Source organism: Asterias amurensis, chromosome 12 (assembly GCF_032118995.1).
Source record: "Asterias amurensis chromosome 12, ASM3211899v1".
NCBI lineage: Eukaryota > Metazoa > Echinodermata > Asteroidea > Forcipulatida > Asteriidae > Asterias > Asterias amurensis.
Genome location: NC_092659.1, coordinates 13,270,074 through 13,296,431, shown reverse-complemented (window position 1 = coordinate 13,296,431; position 26,358 = coordinate 13,270,074). Strand labels below are relative to the sequence as shown.

Genomic DNA, 26,358 nt, shown 5'->3' with positions numbered 1-26,358 from the left:
GATGAACACAATGATTTTCAGGGCAAATCAAAGCCATTACTTGGGCAAGTCTGAGAAATTGGGTGAAAAATCCACAAAGAATAACTCATTTTATTTGAGATCATTTGGAGACAACTTGTGGTTTGGTCCAACTTTGTGCAATAGTCGACAAATAAATTACACAATAGATAAATGACTAGGCTTACCCCTTGGACATTTTTAAGCAAATCAGAAGTTCTTTTGTCAAGAAGTAATTTTAAGGCATTTCAAGAACATTCACGTTGACACAGATGAGCCTAGATTTTTCTCCTCAATGGTAAAACTTTATTTCAGAAAATCTGTTTACATTTACACATCAATATAATGGGAATTAAAGAAAAACACAATGCAGAATACAATTTATAACAAGCTTTTAATTGCAAGGGTCGTGGGTTCGAACCCCACTCGAGTAACATGCCTGTGATATGTTATCACAGGACTCGGGGAAAGTACTGAGTATACAGTGCTAACACACATCTATTGGTGTATGGGTAAAAACCAAAACAATCTATTACATAAAACATTTCCATTAAAATTCAATGGCCAAATTTCATAGAGCTGCTTAGGCACAAAAAGTACACATACACAACAAAATTATGATTACTAGAAAAAGGTTACCAGTCAAACTACCATGTCACAAGTACAATTTATTGACTGGTATCCTGGTCATTTCTGCTGAGCAGAAAACTGTTACAGCAATATTTTCTGCTTAAGCAGCTCTATGAAATAAGGCACTGGCATCCACCAAAACAATGTCCAATTTGGATATGCTACTTTGTGGCATGAGCAAAGCATGTTTTTTTGCGGGCTTTCACCGAAAGCATTGTTTTGAAGACAGTGGACACTATTGGTAATTGTCAAAGACCAATGTTCTCACTTGGTGTATCTCAACATAAGCATAAAATAACAAACCTGTGAAAATTTGAGCTCAATTGATCATTCAAAGTTGCGAGATAATAAAAGAAAAAAACACCCTTGTCACACAAGTTGTGTGCTTTCAGACGCTTGATTTCGAGACCTGAAATTCTAAATCTGAGGTTTCAAAGTTAAACTCGTGGAAAATTACTTCTTTCTCGAAAACTCAGAGGGAGCCGTTTTTTCACAATGTTTTAAACTGTCAACAGCTCCCCATTACTCGTTACCAAGGAAGGTTTTGTGCTAATAATTATTTTGAGTAATTACCAATAGTGTCCACTGCCTGTGTAAGTAAAATCAATCTACAAATATAGGGGGATGGTGACAGGTATATCTACAGTTTACTCAATATTAATTACATACTTTCATGTTACATAGACCCTACAAAAAGGTAGAGTACATGCAGTGCGGCACACGTTGTTTGAGAAAAATTATGGTTTTCCGTAAAAAATAATCAATTTGAGTCTGCAAAAAGATGGACATGTAATCAGGATGCCCTTGGTGTACTTCTTTCTTTCCTAGTTATAACAATTGTGCAACAAGCTGCAAAAATTCCCATCAATTTCCTGAGAATTGTGCACCTTGTTTTGAATAATATTTTGGCCAAAAGGTTTTGCTCAGAAATTAAAGCTAGATATAATATAGTAAATATACATAAAGCACATGAACTATATGCACTGCTTCAACATAAAAAAAAAAATTATAAAATTTATATATACACGCATGCAAATAATTAAAATCTTTACAGATAATGTGTGAAAACAGAAATCTATTAAACTTACAGTAGTTTAATAATATGGTTAAATCTAGCACTTCCAAAATCTGGACTTGGATGTGAGGGTCGTGGGTTCAAATCCCACTTGAGTCCAACTTGAGTCCAACGCAGAGGACAGGACCCGGCAGAGGACAGGACCTGGTTAAATTTCTTATTGGGTGACAGGTTCATCTGCAGAGCTTTTCGGACAAACTTACGGCGGGCATTTTTTAACGCCCAGAACAGCTTTGGACTTTCCTCCATTTGTTTTGCTTGCAACTGGAAGGCTGACATTTTTATCACCCCTGACTTTCCAATGTGCACATGCAGGCAACCTTCTATGATTCGCTTCTGTTTCACCTGTGCAAAGACTAAGAGTTACAATGGCTTATAGAAAAGGTGCTTTGTAAAATCCCTTTCTTGGGGTTGTTGAGTAAGCCCTGATTCCAGACCTTTGTCCTGTTGTTCAAATCCCACCGGAGGACATGACTCCATTAGATCTGCAGTTACAAATATATTGTGGGTTCAAATCCCTCTTAATATCCAGTGCCAGAAATGAATCGGCATACACTGCCAATCAAACGTTGGTGAATGGTAAGATCCTAAACAACATACAATCTATTTTTTCAAAAAAATTCCAAACTCTCTAATAACATTCAAACAAAGTAAAACAAAAATTACCTTAAAAAATACCCAAATTACACAGGATCTGGCAAGTTAAATCTACTCCCGAACAAAGCAGCCTTGGTCATGTTGGTCCTAAAATCTTGTTCAAAAGTTGCATTTTACCAGTTATAGTGAAGTCTTTTTAAACAGTACATGAAACTCAAGTTCTACCTTGGGATTGAAGATACATTAACTGATCAAAAGCAAATACTTAAAGGAACACGTTGCCTTGGATCGGACGAGTTGGTCTATTAAAAGCGTTTGAAACCGTTTGTTATGAAATGCATATGGTTAGAAAGGAGTTTTAAAAGTAGAATATAATGATCCACACAAGTATCACTCGAAACTGCACGGTTTCCCTTTTACGTCGCGAACTATCACGGTCGGCCATTTATGGGAGTCAAAATTTTGACTCCCATAAATGGCCGACAGTGTTAGTCGACAGGGTAAAAATAAAACCACGCAAATTCGAGGCATATTTGTGTAGATCATTGTATTCTACTTTTACAATATCTTTCTAACCATATACATTTTACAACAAACGGTTACAGAACGATTTTCAAAGACCAACTCGACCGATCCAAGGCAACGTGTTCCTTTAAGGGAATGTTGTTTTTGTTCTCACTGCAATTAATAAGCCATGTGAAAAGGGGCTCTCTGCCTTTTTTCTTTTTAAAGGCAGTGGACACTATTGGTATTACTCAAAATAATTATCAGCATAAAACCTCACTAGGTAACGAGTAACGGGGAGAGGTTGATAGTATAAAACATTGTGATAAACGGCTCCCTCTTAAGTGACGTAGTTTTCGAGAAAGAAGTAATTTTCCACGAATTTGATTTTGAGACTTCAAGTTTAGAATTTGAGGTCTCGAAATCAAGCATCTGAAAGCACACAACTTTGTGTGACAAGGGTGTTTTTTCTTTCATAGATATCTCGCAACTTCGACAACCGATCGAGCTCAAATTTTCACAGGTTTGTTATTTTATGCATATGTTGAAATACACCAAGTGAGAAGACTGGATTTTGACAATAACCAAGAGTGTCTATTGTCTTTAAATCACATAAAAAATAACGAAATAGTGAAATTTGTCTGTGTCACACAGTGCAACTTTCTCACACTAATATTTATGCTCACGCAATTAGCCATTTGCGAGTTGTTTGTCCATTAAAATATAATTTCAATGTTTCAACACTCATTCAGTATACACCCCAGACAGTTTAAGCAGTCCTATTGGTTGAAAAGTTGACTAATTAACAAGAATGCTGCCCTCATACAAATGCGCAATGATATCCATCTACATGTTGTGAGCTTATGATACATACAGATTAAGGAAAAAGCTGACACACACAAAACGAACCTGATTAGCATTTTCCCTTAAAGACACTGAACACTATTGTTAATTGTCAAAGACCAGTCTTCTCACTTGCTGTATCTCAACATATGCATAAAATAACAAACCTATGAAAATTTTAACTCAATCGGTCGTATAAGTTGCCTCGCATTGCAATGGGCAATGGAACTAAGGTCAATGTCAATCACACTCATTTAAACTTTACACACAGGGCCAAATTTCATAAAGCTGCTTAAGCAGAAAATACTACTTAATACAACACTGCTTAGCAATAATGGGCAGGATACCAGCCAAAAATTGTACATGTGACATGTTTTTGTGACTGCTAACCTACATTCTGGTTAGCATAATTTTGTTTTGCTTAGCTTCTGTTTGTGCTTAAGCAGCTCAATGAATTTGGTCCCTGCTCAGATACGAGAATAGTTGATGCAATATTGCAGTTACATCATCATTTGCAAGGGTCTCTGCACTGAGGTATTCATTTTCTCCAAGACACATGGAAGTTCAAACATTTTTCAACAATTTTCATATTTATATCAACACAATCACAAAAATTTCAATTTTAAGTATATATTACAAGAAGGGGACGGACTTCAAGTGGAATGAAATATCTTTTTAATTTATTTGGTGGACGGAGTATGCAGTGGGCATGGATAGTCCCTCTATGCGTCAGTCAGGAATGTTGTACCGCCCTCTGGAGTTTCTTGCTTGTTCTGATGGCGTCGCAGTTTCACCTGCAAGTCAATTTTACATCAATTATTAGTTTTTTAAAGGGTCTATGTAACTTTTGTAGGAAAAAAAAAAACAATGTCCACAGATTTACACTAAACTTACACAGTTTGAAGATAATGATAGTAGAAAGCTTCCCTGAAACAATTACGTGCTGAGGTGCTGTAGTTTTTGGGAAATGAGTAAAACAATGTCATGAAAATAATTTTCGTCTCATGAGACGAAAATTATTTTAATCATTTACAAACGTATTTTCATGACATTTTTTTACTAATTTCTCAAAAACTACAGCACCTCAGTAAGTAATATTTGAAGGGAAGCTTTCCACTATCATTATCTGTAGCCTGTATGTTTAATGTAAATCTATGGACATTTTGAAAAAGTACCCAAATCCTTTAATACAGAAAAGATCTTCATCATCATTCAAGAAAGGTGCACACATTTTGAGTTTTCAACGGAACTATGTTTGTTTTAAAGTCTTTTTTAGAAACTTTGAAGAATAACTTTCTGTAACTACATGTACTTTCTGTATGGTGTAGTCATCAGCCTTGCTCTCCTCTCACTATGTTCAGGGCTTTATACTGGAGTTTATGGAGGTTTTATTTGTATAAATTGGCTAGCGGGTGATTTATTTTTATTTACCCCTGACACAGCTAACTAATTAATCATTCTTGGTTATTCGTTTTTGTAATTCATGAGAGTTAGTGTTCCCATGGTGTTCCACATGAATATAAAATTTCATCATGTAGTTGAGGAGAGCTGAGGCTAAACTGTAAAGTTTGTCTTCAAATTAAAAAGGTTTATGGATGTTTTTAACAAGAAAGGTAATGATAAAAGGGAAGAGGGAGCTGTTTTTCACTAAGCTTCTGCCAGATATGAACGTTTTCATTGAAATAATGTTGACAACGTAGTATCCCATACACAACACACAATTTTCTGTTTCAAGTTAATTCTGTTGACATTTTTACTGCCAAAATTTGATGAAAGAAATCAACAATAATATTTGCAATGTCTGGGCATTACATGTATGTTATGATTATAGAGAAATGAATGACCTCTTAAGGACCGGTGTACGCTAGAGAGGCATCATTTATCCTGTTGATTAGTTGACGTCATTGTACACATTAACATGGCCCCACAAAAACATTTTGGACCAATCTATTTACTTTGCATGCTGAATCACATTACAAACACCCAAAAACAAACACAGCAAAAAAGACAAATATCAAGAAAGCGCTTCCCAGGCTAATTTTGTGTACTGTTGCTACAGCAACCAAACGGTCATATTTACACAAAGGCAGCTTGGTTGGTCTACTGGACCAGTTTAACCACACAATGCGTTGTTAGGGGATTCACCACCAGCACTGCAACTGCCAATGTATATTGTGTGCAGACACATAATAAATAGTACACAAAGCCCCTTAGGCTTTACATGTACTCTTAAAAATATTCCTTAAATAATGTAGCTCAGTTTACAAGAAAACGCTCTAGATTAGATTAATCAAAGAGTAATGAGTGCACAACAAATTCATCAGACTCAAAACCAGGCAAACGCAACTATTATTTTGGCTGGAAACCTATTTGAGCATGTTTGTACTCTTAGCAGCTTTATAAAACTTAAAAAGCCTCCTCTTCAGAAAGCTGTAACTGCAGAAAAAAAGTGTTCAACACAGTCTTTAATTTGGGGAGAGATTGGTTCCTCAAGTAACATGCCTGTGATTTTTTTCCACAGAACTTGTGAAAGTACCGAGTATACAGACAATGCATACAAACATCAGTGTAAGGGTAAAACCAACTAGGAATCTGTATCCTCAATTCAGCATCTATAATGTCAAACGAGTTAACAACAATATGACTTTATTAAGGTCTGATTGCTCATGCTTAGCTTCAGCCGGAGCCCAAGCCAAATCCCAAGCCAAATCCCAAGCCAAATCTCAGGCCAAATCCCAAGCCAAACCCCAAGCTGGAGCCAAATCCCAAGCCAAAGCCAAAGCAGGAGCCCAAGCCAAAGCCAAAGCTAAAGCCGGAACCCAAGCCAAAGCCAAAGCCGGAACCCAAGCCAAAGCCCATGCTGGAGCCAAAGCCAAAGCCAAAGCCGGAGCCCAAGCCAAAGCCGGACCCCAAGCAGGAGCCTAAGCTGTAGCTCAAGCAAAACCCAATCCAAAGCCCAAGCTGAAGTGCAAGCCAACACCCAAGTCGTAGCCTAAAACGGAGTCGTGATTAAGAAAAAGGCCAATTAGTTTATTTACCTGAAGTTGCAACTTATTGGTGAAGAACATTCGTTTCCATCCCATCTCATGAGCCAAAGATCGCATCTCATCCGTCACTGTATCACAATGATTCTGATAAATTTGTTCCCAAAGAGCTTCAGTATTGCATATCTGGATGTCAAAAATAACCAGGAACAAAATAAAGGTTTGATATCAAATCAGTCTCACTGTACATTGCCTGATACTTCGCCAAAAAGATTGTCAAAATTAGAGCAAGAAATGTTGCATACAGTCGCAATGATTTTGAGTGTATATCACATTAGTTTATAGCCACCAATTGTTACTGAAATAGAAACTTTGATTGGCTATAATTCTCCTGCTCTTCTGGATCCTTCCCTTAATCACTTTTCCCTCTTTTTTTCTATAAATGGATATGTGTCTGTTTGTACTTGTTTTTGCCTCTGAAGAAGGTCCGGTTTGGATCGAAAGCTATATAAGGCCATCTACCATACTCATTACATTTTGACCGTTTCAAACTTGCATGTAATGCTATTTTAAGAGAAACAGCATTTTTACACTGACACGATGGAATTAAGAGTTTTATTTTTCAGACAGATTTTCAACAGTTGATGCTGTTTCTGTTTGAGAACTGTCTTGCTTTATATTCTACTACCGCGGAGTATATTTTCTGAATTCAGGAGACTTCTCATTTCTGAAAAGAACCGTCCTGCTTTTTAAATACTACATGGGTGCAAGGTAGACTTCTATTTTAGCTTATAGTGGATCGTTATTAACTTCACTACCGCGGAGTGAGTTCTTAATTGGTTTCAACGTTTGGACCAGCTTGCTCTAGTCCTTGTTGTCAGTAAACTTACATCATACATGAGCTTGGAGGTCTGTGAGAGAGCAGCAATGTCTTCAAGCTCTAGATAAGACACCATGTAGATGAGGAGCGGGCGTGGCATCCTCACTAGGTAGTCAATGTTCCCTCTGCATAACTCCAGGGCATAGTTCAATGTACACTCATCAAACACTCTACCAACGTCAACTACATCGGGAAGATACAGCAAAATTTAAAAGAGGGGAAATGACCGTATGAAAGCAACTGTCACCTTAAAGGATTTGGGTACTTGTTGTAACACAAAACACAATGTCTACAGATTTACATTAAACTTACACCATTTGAAGATAATGATAGTAGAAAGTGTACCTTAAAATATTAGTTGCTGAAGTGCTGTAGTTTTCGAGAAATGAGTAAAAAAAATGTCATGAAAATACGTTTTTACATGCTAAATTAATTTCCTCTCATGATCACTGAGACGAAAATTATTTTCATGACATTGTTTTACTCATTTCTCAAAAACTACAGCACCTCAGCAAGTAGTATTTTCAGGGAAGCTTTCTACTATAATTAACTTCGAACTGTGTTAGTTTAATGTAAATCTGTAGACATTGTGTTTTTTTGTCCAACAAAAAGTACATAGACCCTTTAAAATATTAGACATACGATAGACTATATTTTGATATACTTGAATCTGATTGAATCACTTTGTGTACAAATTGTTCTGATTTGAAATGACAGTACAGTTGAAAACTTTTGTGTACAACTTTCCATTGAATCCTGATTGATTAACTGATTGAATTTATTCGGATAAAAATACAGCAAGAACATGCCCCAAATACATGCACAACAACAGGATAAAATACATTGAAATAAGATAAACCAAAATAGAATACAAGATATAAATCATTTTAAAGGTCATATGTCATCCTCTACTAAATAAACCAAACGAGTAACACATGATTTCTAGATTATGCAATAATCTTGTGACTTTTTCTTGCCCTGTTTAGTGAGTGAGTGAATGACAAACGTTGATTTTGAGCGCTAAGTGCTAAATGGGTTAAAGCAGAGGGGGGGAGGAGAAAGGTTCAGCACAGAAAATTACTGTTCAGCAGAAATTGGTTAACAGACAATAAAACCATTGATATAACACCTAAGCAGATCCTTGCCATTTGATTGGAGGATTGTCCGTCACGTGATAGCAAATAAAAGTACTATTGAATGCCGAGTCACTCACCGTGCATTTTTCGTTCCATCCGAAAAATACTATTGCACGCCGAGTAAAAACATCCACGTGCGCGTATCTTTGGTAACGCAGCAGTGTTACTGCAAGGCACATACATTCGGCGTCTGCGTGTCTCTAAATAGCTGTACAGAACGCTCATTGCGACTGTTGAATCCAACATGCCGACCCAAAAGAAACAGGTGTAATTTCACAATAAAAAATTGTAGGCCTAAGCTTGGTTTGTTTTGAAAGTTGTATCCTCCAATCAAATGACATGAATATCTACTTGGATGTTATATAAAACAAATAATGAATGTTTTTCATTCGTGCAATAGTGCGAATATTTTCATTCGTTGAAAGATGGAATGTTCCACTCAACTCGGCTCCACCTCGTTGAATAGAACATTCCATCTTTCAACTCATGAACATATTCGCACCATTGCACTCATAAACATTTATTATTTGTATACTAATCTACACTTCTCATGACTTAATCCCTGCTGTTTTTTGGATTTTTTACTAAGCAAATTGAGGTTTTTTTTAAGTACTGTTATCTGTGTTTCAAACCTACACTGCATGCGATCATCAAATGTGAAGTCTTCATGAGATTCTTTGACTTCTCCGGGGGCCAGTCTCCTGTAGTCGTTCCTTAGCGTGATCTTCCATGTCCGCCAAATAACCTGTGAAACAAATAAAATAAATTCAAGAATCCTTTCTGACAAATGTAATAATTGCAAAAGGGATGGCTTCCTATCACACCCCTAGGGGTGTATCAAAGCTTTCACTATTTGTTATTTACAGCGGGAGCAGCAGAGGTTTTGAGTTTTAAAAGCATGTAGCACTTTCTAATAGTGAGAGTGATAGATGGTTTTACTCGCACCTTGTAAAATACGGCACCTTCACGGTCGCACAACACGAGCACCCCTATACCACACCCTGGACTGTAAGCAGTTAGCTTTCTAGGTGCATATTCATCAAGCATCAAGGTTAGGATAAGAACCTTGAAGTGTAAAGACCGTGACTCAAACCTAGACTCTGATAATCAGAAACCCAAATGAAATACAAGAAGTAAAGTAAAAAAATTTTGTTTAAAGGGAAGGTACACGTTTGGTAATTACTCAAAACAAATATTGACTTAAAAACTGACTTGGTAACAAGCATTGGAGAGCTGTTGATAGTATAAAACATTATGAGAAACGGCTGCCTATGAAGTAGCATATAGCTTTTGAAATAGACGTTATTTCTCACTAAAAAAATAAAAGACTTCTAGCTAGAAGTCTTTTATTCCTATCTGAAAGCACACAAATTCGTCCAACAAGGGTGTTTTTTCTTTCATCATTTTCTCCCAACTCCGATGATGAATTGAGCTCAAATTTCCACAGGTTTGTTATTTTATGCATATGTTGAGATACATCACGTGAGTAGACTGACCTTTGAAAATTACCAATAGTGTACCTCCCTTTAAGCAGGGCTTGCTTAATTTTGAAATTGAATGTAAATTAAGTAAATAGCCCTAACCATCCCAAATCCCTTTTCCCCGTAACTGGTAACCAAAGTAAAAAAAAAAAAGCAGAGTCGACATTGCTCTTGGCGATTTGACTGGTTTTCTGCCATCCTCTCTCCTCATATAAACACAACCAGTTACATGGTATTCAGACAACTCGTCCGTCAAACAACTTGACAGTTCAGACAGCTCGATCGTTCGGATAACTCAACGGACGTTTTTTTCAACTGTCAGACATTAAATTGCATATATGCCACTTATCAGCCCAGGATTTTAAACTGTTAAGATCTCTTTGGAGAATGGTTTGGTCTTCTGCTTTGGAGATTGATCTGTAAATCAAACAGTCATCTGCGAAGAGACGGATGTTAGATTGAATGGAGTCTGGGAGGTCATTTATGAAAGTAAGGAACAGGAGGGGACCAATGACTGGGATCTTTTTGTTAAGAAGGTTTGCATAGAGGTTCTTATGAATTCCTTGGTAGTGTTAATAAGTTTAGAAATTAATTTATTGTGAGAGTAGTAGAAAGAGACCTTGTCAAAAGCCTTAGGGTAGGGAAGGGGGGGGGTTAGGGTTAGGATTAGGGTTTGGGTTAAGGTTAGGGTTATAGGATGGGATAACTTTCCGTATGGGACTATAGCGCCACCAATTATTCACTAATTTTTACAAACAGGGATATCTCATTGAGGTAAACTAGATACTTTATTATTTAATATCGAATGAAAAAGTGGTGGCGCCATCCGGAAACTTTTCCAACCGTCAAGTTGTCTCAAACTCAAAGTCGAGTTGTCTGATTTTTCTGAACCGTCGAGTTGTCTCAACGTCGAGTTGTCTGATTTTTCTGAACCGTCGAGTTGTCTCAACACTCCAACAGGCGAGTTGTCCGAAGGACGAGTTGTCTGACAAGATATCCAGTTAAATTACGTCTACCCTCTCTCTCTCCCACCCGTTCCTAATGTCGTTCTGTGTGGTGTGCAAAGAGTGCAAAGATACAGACATCCCCCAAAAATCCCTCTCGCACAAGAATGTCAGCTCGCACATTACACTGTATACACGGACCAGCATGACCAGGGCGGGGGCTTCGCAACCCGAACAAGGGTCATGAAGGTATACACATCGCTAGTTAGCAATAGTTTAGTTACGTTCCCAAACAATACACAGTAACAATTATTTTCACCAAATGTTCACCTCTTGTCGCTGGATGATGAGCTGATTGAAGTCTTTTGAAGGCGGAGGAGCTTGGTTGCTAGCCTCAAACAAGACGCCGTCGGCTGGCAGTAAAGACGCCATTTTGACAACTGTATGGTACCTGGTAAATTTGATGGTGTATTTTCACGCAGCTGTGGTTGGTTACCAGACTACTACATTAGCCGCAATTAAGTTTTAAGTTGTGGGAAAAAATTGTCCCTGAATAAATTGATGTGTGGGTCCGCGCGGTTAGTTTCAGGTGTAGAAACCATGTCAAATTCCAATTTTCTGCTAGCAAAAAATGGAGGTTTTAAAAAAATGGTTTTGCCTGAAAGTAATTTTACTTATTTTGTTATTTATGTAACAGTTTTTATATTGACTGTGTATACTTGTATTTGGCCAGTGCATGGATATTCTATTAGTTTTTATATGGACAAATAAATAAATCCAATTATATCTAATTCTAATTAAATTCCCATTTTCTACTATCAAACAACTAGAAAATTGCGTTGTCCACTTTTAGCCCTCCATACAATGTCACAAGCGATTCATAAGCGGCCATGTGGAGTTAGTGTCTTGCGGTATATGATGGGGACTACTTCCACGGTGAAGTAGTGCAAGTAGGTGAAGAAGATGACTTTTGTTTAGGGGACGCACCCTGCTAGAAGGAATTGGAAGTTGGGCGTAATGAGTTGGGAAGTAATGAAGAGGAAACATTTTATTTTAAGATTATTATTAGGAAACTGGATGCCCTTGATCAATTGCATGCACTACATATTTTTGTACAGCAACTGAAACAATAAATAAAGAAACATGTCTATAGCTACTGTTTTGCTCAACATAATGTCATGATGTGCAACTGATATTGGTTGATAAGTTTACTCAACAATTGAAATAACATGCATTGAAACGTGTGTTACCGTTTTGCATTTATTTAAATTTTTGACCAAAAACTAAGTGTTGATGTTTTTGACCAAAAAGGTATTTTTATTTTATGAATCAATGTGTGTTGGATTGGTTTTCACACTAGTGGTTTAAACCCGCCGAGGCATGGTTCTTGATAATTTACCTCGACTTCGTCTTGGTAAAAATATTATCAAGAACCAGGGGCCCCTATTCACGTGGCTCTAAGTAAGACTTCACTAAGATTTTTAGTAAGTAGTATCCCTATATTAGGATTCATCTGGGAAAAAATTGGGAAGAAGCTGATACAACTGATAATGGTACATGTAGGTATGGGTGTCAGTTACCACCCAAAAAAAAGTAAGGACCACTTTGGGGTTGGGGAAATCGTTTCCCAGGGGGGTAATTATAACCCGGGGGTTAATTACCCAAAATTTACCCAAAATATGTTGTGTTTAGTATCAAATGAAAGGAAATTTAATTTTAAACCAAGAATGTGATGCTCATTTTGTCACGTTATCATCCTGTGAAAAGTTACACTTGATTTAAGATGTGGCACTTGCTAACACCGGATCAACAAGGTCATTACACACATTCTAATGTAAAAACTTTAAAACTATTATTTTACATTACTTTGTATCTATCAAAGTGTACCACACTGTATGAGGGTTCAAATTAACTTGGTTCAAGATATTTTAAGTGGATACTACTGGTACTGACAAGCCAAACGTGACAGAAAGCTCATTAAAGACCCTAAACACATTCATGGGCCACCATGGCTTGAATAGCAAAGTTCCTCTACATTGCTCATTTTTCGGTGTTTGTAATACTTGCTCCATTGGAGCAATGTTCACAGCCACTCCACATGCAGCCTCTTTCAAGGGGCCCAAGTATGGAGGTTTTGAGATACTGCCATACCCTAACTTAGAGGTGAACACGAAGGGAGCGTTGTTGGTGGTAGGCGATGAGGATCTATTTTTCCCTTGGCTAGCAAGTCAGTCACTGGTTGAACATGTTCTGGTTATAAGCCATGATGTAGACATTAGGGAAACCTGGGCACCAGTATCACACAAAGGTTGGTCTTCTTCCTAGATTACACACGTAGTGTACTTCGGGCCAACTAAGTTGGTCATTTTTTAACCTTGTGGTAGTTGAGACTGATTGGATGTCAGGACGGCTACTCATCCCTCCGTTCGCCACGTCTCCTGCCTGCTTGGGTCGTCGTCGCTGTTTGCAGCCTCTCCTGAAGTGCTTAGAGCTACCACAGGTGAAGCAGTGATCATATTCAGGTCGTTTACTGGCTTGTCGTTGCGTTACAGCCACATTCATGAGAGGACAGTGTTTTTGGAGCATTTGGGTCTCTCTGCTGTTATGGTTAAGGTGGAAGCTTTGAGAGCAGCCAAGTCAGCTTGAATTTGTTTGAGCTGCTTCATCAGGTTGGTCTTGACGGCACTCACCTCCTGCACTCTTAAAGCTTGCTGTTTTTTTTCTGCGTGGCTAAACGAACAACATGTATCTCTCTTCCCTCGGCAATTTTGAGATGCTGGAACAAGGTTTTATCGTGACATGATTCACCGAACTGGCTGATAATGCAAAACTCCTTCTTCATCAGTAAACCGACCATTTGGTTTACCGGTATCGTGGCCCTTGAGCTGCTAGTGTGTCTATGGGGGCATTTTTGGGGCATCTTGGGTCGCTGTTGTGAGCTTGCTTTACGGTTCTTATACCTGGCGCCCTATGCTGCCAGGTAAAGCACCGTAAATTTTACTGTGGAGGTTTTGTAAACTACCCCTTCAAGGCACAATTTACAAAACTCCCACAGTAAAGTTTACGGTGATTTAACAGGCACCCTAGCTTTTTTTAAAAAGAATTTTGTACAGTGTCCTCCCTGGTGTCACATGCTGTTGAGAAAGCTGTCAAGATCTTTAAATCTTTCTGACTTTTATCTTCATTTTCCTATATCCTATCGATGTTGAGATGTCAGGTTACGAGGGGAGTGCTTTCTTGGGTAGGGGTTGTCTGGTCCACTCCAACTGCCGGCATACCTGCTGTTGTCCTTCCCTCAGGGAACCGATCTGGCCAGCAAAACTCTGAAGATCCTCAAAAAGGATTTATTTTCTTAGAAAAACCATGCAAAAAATGTCTTCATCCACTTTAAACTCTCCCTCCAGCTTCCCTCACTGCCTACGGCTGTTAACTACCGCATACTACCATAGAGGTGCCTTCATGATACTACTGATGGGACGTTCTTCGAAGTTAGCTATGTGACAATGCACTGACCACATTACGTCCTGGCAAGGTTGCCATAAGCAAGCGGCCAAGGAAAAAATTGATCCCGATCGTGTACCACCAACACCAAATGCAACAGCACAACACTCCCTTCGTGAACACCTCCAAGTTGTGATGTTGAAGCATCTCAAAACCTCTCTTTGAGCTCCTTGGAAGAGGCTGGGAGTTGGATACCAACAATAAATTGGGACTCAAGATGCTCAAGATGTCGGAGTATCACCCCAGAAATCTTTTAACAACAATTTGCTGCAACTGCAAGGAAGGGGAGAGGCAGTACCAAACCATGAAATGTAGCAGCATCAAAGCTGGCATGTCATGTGTGTTTGCATGTATGAGTGTGCTGCAGACATTTTGATGTTACAGACACTGAATAACTGAGCGATGTAGAGGAAACTGCCAATCAAGCCGTTTTGACCAAAATGTGTGTAAAAAGGGTCTTTAATGAGCTTTCTGTCACGTTTGGCTTGTCAGTTCCAGTAGTATCCACTTAAAATGTCTTAAACCAAGTTAATTTGAACCCTCAAAAAGTGTGGTACACTTTGATAGACACAAAGTATTGTAAAATAATAGTTTTAAGGTGTTTACATTAGAATGTGTGTAATAACCTTGTTGATCCTGTGTTAGCAAGTGCCACGTCTTAAATCAAGTGTAACTTTTCACAGGATGATAAAATGACAAAATGAACATCACTTACTTGGTTTAAAATTAAATTTCCTTTCATTTGATACCAAACACAACATACTCTGGGTAAATTTTGGGTAATTAACCCCCGGGTTTTAATTACCCCCCGGGGAAACGATTTCCCCAACCCTAATTGGTCCTTACTTTTTTTTGTGGTAACTGACACCCATACCTACCATTATCAGCTGAAATCAGCTTCTTTCCAATTTTTTCTCAGATTTGCTGCAATTATCACTAATTTTGGGCTACTAAAAAGGAGTTTTGTAGTTGTTGTTCACGGTTCAAGTCAAGAGAGGGCGCTGTTACCGCGGGCAAAGACCAGTGCCCGCTCGGGTACTATTCCCGCAAAACAAGCGCGCGCGAGGTTTTATGCTATATATATTTAGTGACTACCAATACGTGTACAGTGTTAGTGACTTTAAAAGCAGAGACTTCGCAACACAATTCATAATGGTTTTATGAAGGACTACATCAATTTTATTTTTATCATGCTTTAACGTGACACTATAGATTTGTGCACCGTTAAAACGGCAATGGACAGCGCAGCCGCCTGTAAAGCAATTACACTGTAACATGAGGAAACCTCGCTAGCTGGTTAGCTAGTGTTTGTAGAAAACAAGTAATAAACATGAAAATAAAACTTGAAATCCATACGCATAATTGGTCAATCAATTTAATTGTTCATGGATAATTAACTCTCCCCTGCACAGTTGTCTTGTAAAATGTCGACGCTTATGATGATGAAATACTAATTAGCTGCCACCACCACCGAAACAAAAAACACGTCGTTTTGTGTACAAAGGATTTTTTTTTTTAAATCATGATGATTGTCAAAAACTTTACAGAGAAAGCCTCGAAGAGCTATTGTGGTAATTTTTATTGTTAGGACAAATTAATTGTAATAAAATTACAAGTGAGGTGAGTCGTTAACGAGAGGCATAGACTTGTACTTCCAGTCATTGAACAAGTATTACCGAAAGGTCACCAATAGCATAAGCCTTGGCTATTTGAAAATGTTAATACGATTTTAGAAATTTAATTCAAGAATCTTTAATATTATTTTGGTTTTCAGCAAACTTGGGCTGTTCGATGGTTAGTAAACCTGGATTGTATTAACAATGGTATAAAGAATGCACATGGGTTAAAGATCTTCTTCAACGGCAGTATTTTTGCCGTGAATCCAATCAATTTCTTTTTCATGACTGTACTAAAGTAATGGAAAATCTAAAGCGGTGGTTACGTAGTACAACGTACAACGTGTGAAGAAAACCAAAGGAGATGGTTATAGATTTTCGTCGCATCACTGGGGTCCATGAACCAGTGCATATAGGCCTATAGAACGTGTGAATGAGTACAAATACCTTGGTACCGTAATCGATGATAATTATTATGATAAAATTTAAAGATTATTATTTAATTTAAAGATTATTATTATGATAAAATTTAAACTCACAACTGATAAAAACACGCAATCTCAGCAAGGCTATATGCAACGGATGTTTTTCATTCGAAAGCTGAAGCAGTTCAATGTTGACAAAACGATTTTACACTTATTTTATCAACATGTAATACAGAGTATAGGCTATTGTTAATTTAAATATAGTATGTATGGTTCACATTCAAAGAAAAATAGGGAACGGTTTGAGCGCGACGGTAAAAGGGCCCAGCGCTCTCTAGGCCTCACCTTGCCAACATATGACAACGGTTACACACCTATATTCCGACACCCCTATGTTCCGACACCCCTATGTTCCGACAACTCAGCCTATATTCCGACACCCCTATGTTCCGACACCCCTATGTTCCGACAACTCATCTTATATTCCGACACCCCTATGTTCCGACACCCCTATGTTCCGACAAGTTATTTTCGCAAATTATCAATAGTTGATCAATAACAAAAACGCAACTTGTATTACAGTCAGGTTTCCCGGCTAATTTCTGCCGGGAATAGGTTTGAACATTCATAAGTTGAATTTGTACTGTTTTTAAAAGTGATGGGATTAAATTAAGATAATCGATTCACACATGATTTTGTTGCTTGTTGAGGCATGCATTTTTTTTTTGTGGTTATAAACACGAGTTATGGCTCCCCGAGTTAGCTGGCAATAAATTACTCGGTACTTTGCTAGTGTTAGATGCGTGGCCATATTTTCCTATTAAAGTGTATACATTTCCTTTTCAATACAACATTATGCAGACGAGTTCTCTAACATCACGATATTTGGCAAGTTGGGTTCAATGATTTTATAACAGCAAGTGAGGTTTATTCCACTGACCGACTAGACACTGGAAACTATTGGTAATTACTCAAAATAATTGTTAGCATGTTATAAAAACGTACTTGGTAACGAGCAATGGAGAGCTTTGATAGTATAAAACATTGTGAGAAACTGCTCCCTCTGAAGTAACTTAGTTTTTGAGAAGAAATTTTTTTTTCACTAAAATAGTATTTGAATTCAAAACCTCAGAAAATGGGGTCTCGAATTCAGGGCATCTGAAAGCACACAACTTGTGTGACAAGGGTGTTGTTTTTCTTCCGCCATCCTCTCGCAATTTCGACGACCAAATTGAGTTCAAGTTTTCACATGTTTGTTATTTTATGCATAAAAGTGAAAGACTGGTCCTTGACAACCAATTAATGTGTCCAGTGCAAAATATTAAAAGTACGCCTATATGGTACAACCCTAATGACGCCAGGTGACAGCAGGCAGGTAATGTTCAACACGTTATTATTGTACACAAAATCAATGTTAAAATAATAAGTTAACAACTAATCGTGACATCAACTCATACATGCTATGAGTTATATAAATTGCTTACGAATTTCTTTTGCAAAAAAGCATTCCTCTACAAATCTTGGGTCCTACTACTTGCCGTCAAATCGCCGTCGACTCGCTAGGTGCCGTCAACTCATCGTCAACTCTTTAAATATTTAAAGACACTGGACACTATTGATAATTTGTCAAAGACCTGTCTTCTCACACACCCTTGTCACACGAAAATGTGTGCATTCAGATGATTGATTTCGAGACCTCAAAATCTAATTCTGAGGTCTCGAAATCAAATTCGTGGAAAACTAGTTCTTTCTCGAATTTCTCGAAAACTACGTTACTTCAGAGGGAGCCTGCCTTACAATGTTTTATCTATCAACCGCTCCCCAATTACTCGTTACCAAGTAAGGTTTTATGCTAATAATTAATTTGAGTAGTTACCAATAGTGTCCAGTGCCTCTTAAATCCACAAAAGAGGCATAGTACTGTGTAAAGTATTAGCTAAAAGAGAAGTTTTCATAAGTTTAAGGTTTAAGGTTATAAACATTGAGGTTTTTTTTTTCTCGTGATTTTTTTTCTTCTTCTAATAGTAATACGCAGCAAAGCCGTCGGCCGCCGACTTGCTTTTTCACAGAGCTTTGGACAGCATTTCCGGTATATGGAATAGTCTTGGCCCAAGTCTTGGCCCAAGTCTTGGCCCAAGTCTATATCCAAATATCGGTATCGTATATCATGTACTGTGCGTCTTGTAAACTGATCACTGACGTCCGGGGTCAAGACTATCCATACATGCCATCTGTGTAGTGGTTGAGTTGACGACGACTTGACGGCACCTTGACGGCACACGCGAGTTGACGGCGAGTTGACGGCACAAGCGAGTTGACGGCGAGTTGGACGGCAAGTAGTGGACCGATACTACAAAGAAACCATACCAATGTAAAATCATAATATAATATTATGATTTTAAATGAAATAATGTTATCGCGTGCGGAATTAAAAAGTAACCGATTCCAACACTAACATGGGAAAATTAATTTATGCAGTAATTTAGCAGTGTACATTTTTTTTTACACCAACAAAGACATATAATTATATTATAATTCACCATACACCACGTTACGAATCGGTTTCCTGCTCAACGGTTCAAGGATTCGATGGCTTCATAGTAACAGTAGTGTACAATGTTGTCTCTTGGCAACACAGACGAAGATCTCGCTATGAGGTACGGATGGGATCCTCCAGATTCGTCTTGAATACCTGTCGGGTAGTCTTGCTCGTCCCATCGAAAATACTCCTGAGTCGCATTCATGCCTTTGACGGCCTGGCACTGCTCCGAGTTATACGGGAACAGATAGAAAGGATTCTGAGTAGGCAAGCTGATCGGCTGGGATACGTCACCATCGGTCATGCAGCAGTAGTCGATACGGGTATCCTGGTCGTACACTCCTGATGGTACGGTGCCTTGCACTTCGTTTGCGTTGTTGTCGTCTTCGTCATCCCAAACGATGAAACCAGACGACATTACTGTCAAAAGGATGACAATAACATTATTTTCTATTACCTTTCTCAATACATTAATCCAACAGGTCCGTAAGAAGATTGTTGGGGTGCAGAAGGATTGTATCACAAGCAGTGGCGTACTTTTAACTAGGGGGCACTTCAGAACAAAGATGAAATATGCGAGCGCGTAGCGCGAAGCCTTTACGGCTTGGGGTCCGGGCCCGCTTATGGGGGACCGACAATTTTGCGTTCTTAAAGGCAGTGGACACTATTGGTAATCACTCAACATATTTTTTTACATAAAAACTTGCTTGGTAACAAGCAATGGAGAGCTGTTGATAGTATAAAACATTGTGAGAAACGAGCGGCTTCCTCTGAAGTAACGTAGTTTTCGAGAAAGATGTAGTTTTCAATGAATTTGATTTCGAGACCTCAGATTTAGAATTTGAGGTCTCGAAATCAAGCATCTGAAGGCACACAACTTCGTGTGACAAGGGTGTTTTTTCTTTCATTATTGTCTTCAAACTTCGACGACCAATTGGGCTCAAATTTTCACCAGGTTTGTTATTGCATGCATTTGTTGAGATACACCAAGTGAGAAGACTGGTCTTTTGACAACTACCAATAGTGTCCACTGTCATTAATGCACTGTGGTGCAATTTAAGGCCATGAGGCATATAAGGAAACAGAACAACTTGAGGCTTTGCAAGCCTTCAAAGTTTTAGATATGGGCCTTTTGGATGTGGGTAATACTTAATAAATTCACTTACAAGACATTGGCGTATCAGATTCTTTTAAACTGCATGTATTACTCAAGGTTTGGAACTTATTTTTTTACCAGCTTTAAAAGTCCCGAATTTACAACTCTACTATGTACTGTGGGGAAACATGAAGATGATGATGCTTTATGTTCAGACGCACAGAAACAAAACAAATGACACAGATTGACCCAAATTCATCCTCTTCCTGTCCCTCACCCTGCGTCCTGTCTAAATTAGTGCAATAAAAAGAAAAGCAAGCCTCACTTCTCGGACAGCTTTCTCCGTATTTGAACACACAGTATCTCCCCTGCGGCCAGTCACCCTCAGCCTCGTCCGTATGATCACGTGTCTTCATGCAGAAGTTCTGTGTCATGTCGTTCTTCTCATACGGTCCAAGGAGATGAATGCCAGTGGATGGGTACCAGTAGTTACTCGATCTTGTGTCTTCCGTGTCTTGATAACGGGAACCAGTTTCCCAGATGACTCCGGAGTTATTTTGGCAACCACTTGTAGGCGTTGGTAAACCGTAAACACCAGAGGGCCAAATTGTACGATCTGTCACAAGAGTAAAATCTGAATTATAAAACGATTTCATTTATTGTTTGGAATCGTGTTTCGGGACTTTAGGAGTATAAAGTGCTCGTTTCTTCACACAACTAAGACATGATAAAAAACATACCTTTGCCTTTACAGGCGCTTCCCTTTTCTAGACTAACCCCGGCACAGCTTTTTTCCTGTTAATGAAAAACAAGAAAAGATTTGTTCGGTGAAGATTACACAACGCAGCATAACTCTTTGGATTTAGTTGAGCACTATACTCAGTCATGGAAAAAGAGAGCCCGTACAATTTTGTACTGTTTAACATTTTCTTATAAATTCTCTTGTGTTTGTGTATGGATTTATCCGTTTATTGTTAATTCCATTTAACTTAACTTTGTACACTTGAATGTTGTCAACCTTTTGGTTGTTTTTTTATTAAAATAAAATACTAAATTATAAATTATAATTATAATAATATTAACTATATTTTTGCGCTGAGATGCTGGGAGTGTTTGTATTTGAAGGGGTTTACTCGATGGCCAAGTGACTCCCAATCAAGAGTCAGTGTATTATTTCTTTCAGTAAAAAGCTCTGATAATTCTAAATAATTTTTCAATATGTATAATATTGCACTGTTTGCCATTGGCGTTGGTTTAGTGGGGTGCATCCAAGGCTAGGTCACTTTTCGTGGCGCTAGTTTATAGTTTGGTCATAAAATGACGAGCCTGTGTCTTTAAATGACATTCATAAATACATCAGACAGTTTCGCTATTCCTATTGGTGGAGAGCGCGTCACGTGGGTGTGTATAAACATTTGTTAATGACCAGTAAAAAGTTGACCAGTTGAAACATGGGCGTGACACGCGAGTTTGCACCTGTGCTTGTAAGACAGTTTCTTCATTCCTATAGACCGATTGCGCTACCAATGTTTACATGTGGTCACGTGACCTATAGTGGGTATAGAGAAACACAGATACACAGTAAAGACTCGTACCGATGGACCATAATTGGCTGTATTTTCAATAAATAACACTTACAACTAAAAACGGAGCCCTTTTTATAAAGTTGAATATTATGACAATGATTTAAATCACATTTGCTGTTTGATGTTCCAAGTATTTTACTACAAAAGAGGTTTCTTTTGAGAGTATGGTTAGACTACGTAAATTACTGAGGCTAGAGCGAGCTCACGCGCGCCGTGGATTTTTCGTTGTGCACGGCGTGAAGTTGGGCTGTGACAAGGGAAATCGCGAAGTTGTCCTACTCATAGCTAACAGCTCCCCCTTCTAATCAAACATTTTGAGGATGAAAATAAAGGGATTTACAGCTTCTTAATGAGATTTTTATTGAAAATATTGCCAGCAAAATTACTACAACGAGGGCACTGTGTTCTTTTTTTCTCTTTTTTATTTTCCTCTAGAAACTATATAAATTAATTAATAATATTTAAATCATATTATACAAATAATTTATCGTACATATTGATGCGTTTTAAGTGGTCAAACGCTTTGATGATTTGATTAATATTAAGGTCACATCAGTTAATAATAATATTACAAAAAAGTACCCTGGTTGAGATCAAGCTTTGTTAAGCAATTATTATAGTGTACATTCTATGGTCTGTAAAGCATTTGCCTAAACAAATGAAGTGTTTTTAATTTGAACAGTAAAGACGATTACTTTGAAAATCAGTTTCTTTTAAAATTGAGCTTTTTGTCCAGACGTGTTCGGTATTGGGATGTGACATCATAGACCAATCAACCAATCAGAATTAACATGGGCTCGTATGAGAAACATGTCCTGACGTGTTCGGTAGGGGGGATGTGACGTCATAAATAGACCAATCAACCAATCAAAACGAGTATACGGGCACGTATGAGAAACTTGTTCAGACGTGTTCGGTATTGGGATGTGACATCATAGACCAATGAACCAATCAGAATGAATACGGGGCCGTAGGAGAAACATGTCCAGACGTGTTCGGGATTGTGATGTGACGTCATAGACCAATCAACCAATCAGAACGAGTATACGGGTACGTATGAGAAACTTGTCCAGACGTGTTCGGGAATGGAATGTAAACGTCATAAAAACTACTCCGTCCACCGTGTAACACATCCCTTGAATTTTAAATCACTTAAAGGCAGTGGACACTATTGGTAATTACTCAACATAATTATGAGCATAAAACCTTTCTTGGTGACGAGTAATGGGGAGAGGTTGATGGTATAAAACATAGTGAGAAACGGCTCCCTCTGAAGTGCCATAGTTTTCGAGAAAGAAGTAATTTTCCACGAACACACAACTTCAGGTGACAAGGGTGTTTTTTTCTTTCATTATTATCTCGCAAGTTCGATGACCGATTGAGCTCAAATTTCCACAGGTTTGTTATTTTATGCATATGTTGAGATACACCAGCTGCGAAGGCTAGTCTTTGACAATTACCAATAGTGTCTACTGCCTTAAATAAGTGCAAACATAAGCGTCTTCCTTCGTAATTAAAATAACACAAAATTCAAGGGTGACCCCGGCCTACATAGACGGGGTAGCACCACAGACAAAGGGGCGGAATAAATAAATCTGAATCTGCATGCACACATATACATAAACAAATTCTAATCCTCGACCAATCCTTTTTGTTCTTCCACGACGGCTGACCAGACGTCGTGGAATCAACTGCTTTGTTTTCACTTCGTGAAAATACAACCGAGACGTACACGTCTCGTTTGTACTGCGTGGTTTACTCTACGGCGCTTCGTGATTTTAAAAAATCACTAACGCACCGCCAACTGAGTGCAAACAATAACGGTTTACACTCAGTTACACTGTCGTGAGACAACTACTTGCGGTGTTTTTCAAACGCCCCCCCCCCCTCCCCCCTACATCCGTTGAATTTAATCACTTAATAAGTGCAGACATGAATGACTTCCTTCATAATACATAACACCAAATGCAAGGGTGACACCGGCCTACATAGACGGGGTAGCACTAGAGACAAAGGGCGAGATAAATAAATTTGATTCTGCAAACACGTATATACATAAACACATTCTGATCCTCGACCAACCCTTTTTATATTCCACGACGGTTTGTCAGACGTCGTGGAATCAACCGCTTTGTTTTCACTTCGTGAAAATACAACCGAGACGTACACGTCTCGTTTGTGCTGCGTGGTTTTGTGATGCGGCGCTACGTGATTTTAAAAAATCACTAACGCACCGCCAACCGAGTGCAAACAATAACGGTTTGCTAAGTTACACTGTCGTGAGACAACTACCACTCAACATAACGCCATGCATCATATTACCCCCCCCCCACGTTTCGGCCCTTCGGGTCTCCCGAACACTGCCGTGAGCCAAACCCCTCACCACTGCGTGGCTCGCCCTAATTGCATTAGCCCACCTCTGCCAGGGTCGACACACCTCACTTCCAGTCCGGCAAAACAACATTGAAAACAAGCCATATTTGCTTGCCGGACTGCGATTAGGTGTGCGTTCCTTCATCATTACTACTGCTACGACCTCTGTTTTATATCATACTTCCTCTGTTTTTATTACACAGTGCGTAGTGTGAAATGTCATTTTGCCACGCTCCGTATACGGACAGTGCAAAAATTACATTTTAAACTTTGTGCCTCGTTGGATATGGGACGCAGAAGCGCTATATTTTTCCGTATTCCACTCTCGCTTGTGTAATAACTTATATTAATAAATACCTTGGACGGTTTCAAGTCTCTGATTGGTCAAAACCCGGTCACGTGTGGGAGTGTTAACGGTAGTATAAAGACCGGCTTTGGAAAATAGCGAATAAGTGGCCACTAAATCAGCATACATTGTGTAAACCTTGCGCGTTGCACTGTATCGCACGCTTATTTTTATCCCTGTTAGTTTATTGCAACTTCGCGCACTTACGCGTACGCGAGCTGAAAATGTATCAATTTTGAGTGTGCGCGTGTAATATGTGCGCGCGTATAAACTGACGCCGAGCTCATGCGCGCGTTTTAATGCACAAGGAACAGCTATCGTCCAATCATTTGCCTCCTTTGACCCCAGTGAAGGCGCTGAACAGATCATTATTTCAAAGAGTCACTGGTCTCAAAGATCAGTAATGTGATTAACGCACGAAAGAGATGGGAACCATCAAAAGCTCAAATATGGCCCCTAAACATGTCTGGAAGTACCGCCGAGAGAAAAGTCACAAAATTTTGACAATTTTAGCCGTTTAATTCGCTAAAAATGGTATTTATTAATGGGAATAACAGTTTTCGTACCCGGTCTTCACTGCGTGGTAGTGACATTGGTTGGTGGCTGGCGCTGTTAACGGACCTCGCCTCCGGCTCGGTCCGTTAACAGCGCCAGCCACCAACCCGGTCATTACCACGCAGTGAAGACCGGGTACTCTCACTGTTATTCCCTAAATATATATTGACTAGAGCGCTAACTTGCTCTGCGTTTTGAAGCCACCCTGGGCGCAGACCATAGATATAGAATTATAATAACTAGATCGGCCGCGCGTACATACGCGCCATTGCCTGTGTAGAAAAAGTTTTTGTTCGCCACGGACGCGGTAAAAATTTCACGTTCGAAAGGCGACGCGCGAAAATGAACACATTTTCTGTGCGTTGCCGTCAGCACGTGACTTTTTGCCGTCAGCACGTGACATTAAGCGCGTCAAAGGCCCATAGATATAGAATTATTATTATTCTATTCTATATCTTTGGTTGTGCCACATCACGCGATAAGCGCGACGCGCACAGCATTTCTTTATAAGAAGTTGTTTACCCGAGGGCCTTACCATTTCAAAGGCTAGGTGGAGGGGTGTTGTGTTGGAAGAAATCATTGAACAATTATAATTGTTGCATTTATTTTACTTTTTGACCAAAAAGCGTGATATTTTTTGACCGAAAAGGTACATGAATGGGAATCAAAGTGTGTTGAATCGGTTTTAAACTAGTGGTTTAAACCCGCCGATGCCTGGTTCTTGATAATTTACCTCGACTTCGTCTCGGTAAAATTATCGAGCCAGGCCTCGTTGGGTTTACACCACTAGTTGAAAACCTCTTTACCACACATTGCTTCCCTTAGTGATGTTCTTGAGCGGTAAATTATCCGGTAAACTCAGAAATTGTTAACACTGTGACATTGTTTTAATTTTATTGTTAAAAACTTCGACCTACCTTGTATGAATTGTAAATGTAGATCCACCCTTTCTTTTCACTCAATCCACCAGAGCTGTTAGCGTGGTTAGCGCTGCTAAACTCACACTGCCCTCCTTTCAGTTGGAAATTTATAGAGACACATTTCGGGTCGGTGTGACATGCCCTTTTGCAGATCTTCTGTCTCGGGAAGGTTTCGTTCTTGTAGACATTTCCGGTTAAGATGGAATCAATAACGACACACCAAAACGGTGTGTACTCAATGGTATGCTTTACCAACCCATCAAATGTGCCATTTGAAACTGATATTATCACAAGTGTAAAAAGTAAAGCGAGACTCAAACAACCCGCCAT

General features: G+C 38.8%; 2 protein-coding genes across 2 annotated transcripts; both read right to left on the bottom strand.

Moving 5' to 3' along the window:
* Positions 1–275: 275 nt before the first annotated feature.
* LOC139945183 (F-box only protein 36-like) lies at positions 276–11,526 on the bottom strand. Its single transcript, XM_071942472.1, has 5 exons — positions 11,402–11,526; positions 9,283–9,391; positions 7,521–7,693; positions 6,685–6,816; positions 276–4,440 (listed from the first exon to the last, which is right to left on the bottom strand). The coding sequence occupies exons 1-5, from the start codon at positions 11,501–11,503 to the stop codon at positions 4,369–4,371; spliced, it is 588 nt and encodes a 195-aa protein (XP_071798573.1). The 5' UTR covers positions 11,504–11,526; the 3' UTR covers positions 276–4,368.
* A 7,657-nt stretch (positions 11,527–19,183) lies between these two features.
* On the bottom strand, positions 19,184–26,358 carry LOC139945425 (uncharacterized). Its single transcript, XM_071942774.1, has 4 exons — positions 26,026–26,358; positions 20,989–21,043; positions 20,574–20,864; positions 19,184–19,572 (listed from the first exon to the last, which is right to left on the bottom strand). The coding sequence occupies exons 1-4, from the start codon at positions 26,356–26,358 to the stop codon at positions 19,184–19,186; spliced, it is 1,068 nt and encodes a 355-aa protein (XP_071798875.1).